At 37.2% G+C, this 5,405-nt stretch overlaps 1 protein-coding gene across 1 annotated transcript; it reads left to right on the forward strand.

The window, feature by feature from the left end:
* The first annotated feature begins 3,234 nt into the window (after nucleotides 1-3,234).
* On the forward strand, nucleotides 3,235-4,368 carry LOC114361342 (TPPP family protein CG45057). The gene is made up of 2 exons (XM_028316339.1): nucleotides 3,235-3,416; nucleotides 4,179-4,368. Exons 1-2 carry the CDS (start codon nucleotides 3,235-3,237, stop codon nucleotides 4,366-4,368), a joined length of 372 nt encoding a protein of 123 aa, XP_028172140.1.
* The last annotated feature ends 1,037 nt before the right edge of the window (nucleotides 4,369-5,405 follow it).

The following is a 5,405-nucleotide window of genomic DNA, read 5'->3' on the forward strand; positions in this document are numbered from 1 at the left end:
TCATTTGCACATGAAATAGGGGTGCACGCGATGGGTGCCAAAAATGTTCACGGCGCTCGACAACCAGCGTCGAGTCACAACTTCGCAGGAGTTTTAGGACATCTTTGGCCATAATCCTAACAAATTTTTTTCTCACATTGTCACTATTGATAAATAGTAGATCCGGCAGTAGGATGTAGAGTCAAAATAAGAGTCAATGCAATGGATTCAAAAGGGAAAACGCCGCCGCGGAAATTCAAAGTGGAGTGATCGACACCCAAGCTCATAGCCACTATTTTTGGGATTGTGGAGGAATTTTATTCATTGACTACCTACTTAAAAAAAACTACAATAAACGGGGATTATTATGCTGTACTGCTGATAAGAGTGCGTCAAGTGGTTGTTGAAATATTAAAAGGCAAACTGGCGAAAGGAAATCTGTTATTGCAAGACAATTCGCCCGCGCACACCGCGCATGTTGCATGGCTTGCCCCGGGTAAAACTGGATTTCAAGAAATTAATCACCCACCACACAGTTTAGTCCGAATCCCTAGCTATTTTGTCTAATTCCCAAATTGGAAAAAAGACCTCCAGGAACGAAGATTTTTGAGTGACAAAGAAATGAAAGCGGCATTAAAGGCTCATTTCGAAGGCAAAGATTGCGAATTTTTTTTCAGTGGGTTAAAAGCTCTTTTACACAAATGTAAGAAGTCCGTTGTAGTAGAGGGAGATTAAATAGAAAAATATATTTTTTGTATTTTTCTATCGGCGTTTTTAATACCCTAGGCTCAAAACTTTTCAGCCGCCCCTCGTAGGTCTCGTTAGTGGTGGACATTTGGACCACACTCCATACATTTGTGGTCATTGTCCTTTATTAGTCTACGTTTATTAGTTTCGACGTAATTGTTGAACAAAGATACCCCTTCCCAGCGGTTTCCATAGTAACCAAATAAAACATACCTTAAGGACCTGGTTTTTCTTGTGTTGGAAAATAACTTAAAAAGAAGTATAAAAGTATATTTTCATCGATAGAATTGTCCATAGATTATGCCCTTAAAGTTTGATCACTACAAGCCCGGATACATTGTATAAGTGGACTGATGTCTGGCATGAAATATCAAACGCAGAGTATGAGTGACTTTAACCCACATTGTGTGATGTGAAGATATAAAAAATGTTCTTGCAATTATTAATTTCGATGTATCCTTTATTCTCAAATAAATATGTATGAACTTAAGAATAAGTCTTCTTATGAATATATGGTTAATGAAGAATGTTCTCTAATTTTGTTTTTTAGCTTCCTGTATTCTCTGTTAAAAATAAAAAATACACGTGAAAGAATTATTTCGATACGTCAATTAGTTTCCAAGATATTGAATTTTAAAAGTGCGGGCGGCGGCCTGCCCGCCATTTTATGCGCGTGACGTCATATTACAGTGACTGGCTCATATTTGTATGGGTGGAATCTTGCAAGCTGAATTAAGACACACTTCCAGGCAACCGATTAAGCTGAAATTACGCAAACACATGTGATTTGGATGACCATGCAATATTATGATGACATGAAGCTGATCTGATGATGGAGCTGGAAGGTGGCCATAGGAACTCTATAATAAAACGACTTAAATGCATCGAGTTTGGGCTCGTTCGTTTTGTATTGATGAGTATTTTAATTCTACACTTGCGAGCAAAAGTATGGAATCACTTACATGAAGTTGTTTCCACGCGATCTTGTGTACTAACGAATTTGTTAGTAACTAAAAAAGTAGCACCATTTTAAAGATTAAACTTTTAACTTTAAATTGATACCAAATTCATTTAAATCACACCGGTATTTAAAAAGATATCCCGGCTGATGTGAAGGAGTAAGAAAAAAGACATGTACCAACTGTTTGATACGTCGCGAGTTGCGGCCTATTTACCCCCTATAAAAGCACGTGTTTTCGGATTTTTGCGTTCACACGTTGATCCATACACATCTCGGCTTCTTTTGACACTTTACCTGGGATTCTACACCTTCAGAATCAGCACAAATCGTTGCACTATTGCAAGAAGGGCTAAGCCAGCGGGCTGTAGCACGTCAGCTCCACATAAGCGCAACCGATTAAGCTGAAATTTCGCAAACACATGTGATTTGGATGACCATGCAATATTATGATGACATGGAGCTGATCTGATGATGGAGCTGGAAGGTGGCCATAGGAACTCTATAATAAAACGACTTAAATGCATCGAGTTTGGGCTCGTTCGTTTTGTATTGATGAGTATTTTAATTCTATATAGTAATCGGGGTCTAATGATGGAGCTGGAAGGTAATTCGCAATAAAACGACACAATCGCATCAAGTTTGGGTTTGGTTCAATTTTAATTTCTGTGATGGGTCTGGGTGTTAATATGTATAATAAGTTTGTATTTACAACAAAAAAATAGTTTATATCCGTTTTCTAGTGAGCGGACGCTGTGAATGTACGTCACACGGGGTCACGTGACCGTCGGCGGGACTCAATATTTAAGCGAACTTTGAATGCCTATAAAATCATAACTACTAGGTATTTTTGAATGAAATAAAAACTAATGTACCTATTTGTAAATGTAAAAGCTTAACTGTAACATAGGTTTCAAGTGATTTTGCATACCTAGTAACATTCTCAATTAATAATTATAGATTTTTTTATAATTATACCTAGGTGACATGCACTGTGCGGTGGGACTATGGTTAAAATAAATTACCCGTAGACCCACTGGCAAAAACTGTTCAGAACGGTGGGACAACGGGTAAAAAAAATTACCCGTGGACCCACCAGGGGGACATGTTGGGGTGACCACGGGTAAACGCCGGTCACACTAGGTCCGGTGGCAAGCCTCACCATTCCTCCCGCACTGCAGCCTTTCTTGTGCACTCGTGGAGTGGACCATTGAGTGCCCTCAACCTTCCCCTGTTATTTTTACAAAATATTTTTGAGTGTTGGTTAAGGCCAATTATATATTTTTTTTTTTTTTTTATGCTAGCCAAGGCAGGTATTTGACCGCAATCGCACCTGGTGTTAAGTGAGATGCAATTATATGGACAAGTTTGCATTTATCTTTTATATTCAATGTCTTCAGTCTGATACACTTAAATACTGTAAAGTACAGATCCTTAAATCCGCATTTTTAATGTAGTATTAATGGCTGTTGTATTAAATTAAATTACAAATCCTAAATGCTTAGTCCACGTCTGAATACCTAAATTTTTTCTCTTCAGTTACGTTATCGATGGATGACGAACCAGCTACACTTGAAAGTCAGTTCTTTGAGTTTGCAAAACTTTTGGACAATAAACGGGATGGATTGACGATCACCCTGTATAGATCAGACTATTGGATGCGTCAGAGTAAACTTATTGATGATAGGAAACTCACCATGACAGATACAGGCATTTTTTGGTGGAAATTCTGGTAAGTCATCGAATGTCTTTATGGTACCCTGGTAACCTATCCCTACTAAGGTATCCTTACTGGTAATGATATTTTTTCCATAATTAAACATTGGGTGTTAATTAAAGGGGAAAAAAATCCATGAAGGTTAATTTGACAAACTCCATTTTTTGTTCTTTGACAATATTGTTCTTCTGAAGAGTGTGTGAGTGTGAATGAAAATCCCACTTAAGTCACAGAGGTGGTAAAACGAAAATATCCTTTAGAATTCGGCCAAAATTTGGCAAAGTCGGCCGTTTGGTGTAGTGGTTCAGAACTGACTACTATGCCGAGAGGTCCCGGGTTCGATTCCCGGCCGGGCAGAAATTGAGATGATGAATTTTAATTTCTGTGACGGGTCTGGGTGTTACTATGTATAATATGTATGTATTTAAAAAAAAAAAAGTATTTAAGTAGTATATCCGTTAAGCTAGCACCCATAACACAAGCATTAAGTTGCTTACTTTGGGGCTAGCTGGCGCTGTGTGAAATTGTCCAAAAGATTTATTATTTATTTATTATTTATTATTAATTAAGAGTACCTAACTAATGAATAGTGGGTGTTCTTTTGAACCCTCCATTGAGTTGGTCGTTATATGATGCTCTCCAAAAGACCACCACGATTTTATTAAATTATCTTTCATCCAATTACTATCTATCCATAATTTCATATTTTTAAATTATTATTCTTGCATTAGTTCCATGTGAAACTAAATAATATGGAATTACTCGGTTTTGTTTCAGTAAAACAGAGTTGAACTATGATGAGTGGTACGAGTTTTTGACTGATGTGTGTAATGAAAAGAAGCTAGACCAGGAATACGTTGACAATGCAATGACTAACTGTGGAATCCCCGGAACTTCCGCCGTGAACGTTCCGCAATACCGAGATTTCTTCGACACCTATCAACCCAAGGAAAAGCTGGCTTTCTAATTTCTCTCTAGTTTTATAGTTGAATGTTTTATAACAAGCTGGCACGCTTGTTTATAACACTACCGTTGAAGTAATTTAGTGTTATGGTTATAATATTAATTCACTTTAAGATTGTCACAAAATATGTATAAGTATTGTAACTATTAAATTGTGTATATTGAAAATATTTGTCTTTCCATTAATATTTTCATTGTTAGGTCATTTATGGGTTGGTCAGCTTGAATTGGAGTTGAGTTTCACAGGAACCATGTTGGTTTTAGAAAACCATCCAATAACAGCCCGCCATTATATTCGTTGTCGAACTTAATGCAATCTAGCTTAATGGCATTTAACCAAACCGAATTAAGGAAAACTGTCCGCAGCAGTTATTGTTTCCAAGATTTCCAGCAGATATGCGTCGAGTCAAAATATTTAATTTTTTGATACATTATTTTATCAACTACTCTAGCACCCTTATTTGCGGCCGGATTTAATTAAGTATCCGTATATCAAATTCCACCAAAAACATTCTGCAAAAAATTGGCCTAGTGTGTGTCGTGCCACGCGCAGTGTAGGGTTCCGTGGTAGTTGTCCTTCGTTACCACAATATATTATTATTTCAGAAGCAAGCAAGCATTTTCTTCTAAGGAATTTTTACTGGTTAAGAAATTTTATAATGCATGAGTAAAACGTCTATTTAATTACTCTTAAACCGGCCAACTCTGAATGTTTTATGATAAGGACAGGACAAACAGTTCTACTATACTTTTTTTATGCATAACAAGGCAGGTATTTGACCACAATCGCATCTGATGTTAAGTGGGATGCAGTCTAGGATGGTACATATCTGCCCTGTAAGTGCCTATTCACTCTCGCTTTGAAGAGGCCCGAATTATAGTTTTCGGGAAAGACAGCAGCGGCAACGAATTCCAGTTCCTAGCTGTTCGCATTATAAGAGTCATCGAAACGCTTAGTGCGAGCTGATGGAATGTCAACAAACAAATAAAAAAACTTGGAAATGATGAATTTGAATTTTAAGAAAAAGCATTAATTAGCAA

This window comes from Ostrinia furnacalis, unplaced genomic scaffold, assembly GCF_004193835.3.
Source record: "Ostrinia furnacalis isolate ACB-3 unplaced genomic scaffold, ASM419383v2 OfSCF5607, whole genome shotgun sequence".
In the NCBI taxonomy this organism is placed as follows: Eukaryota; Metazoa; Arthropoda; class Insecta; order Lepidoptera; family Crambidae; genus Ostrinia; species Ostrinia furnacalis.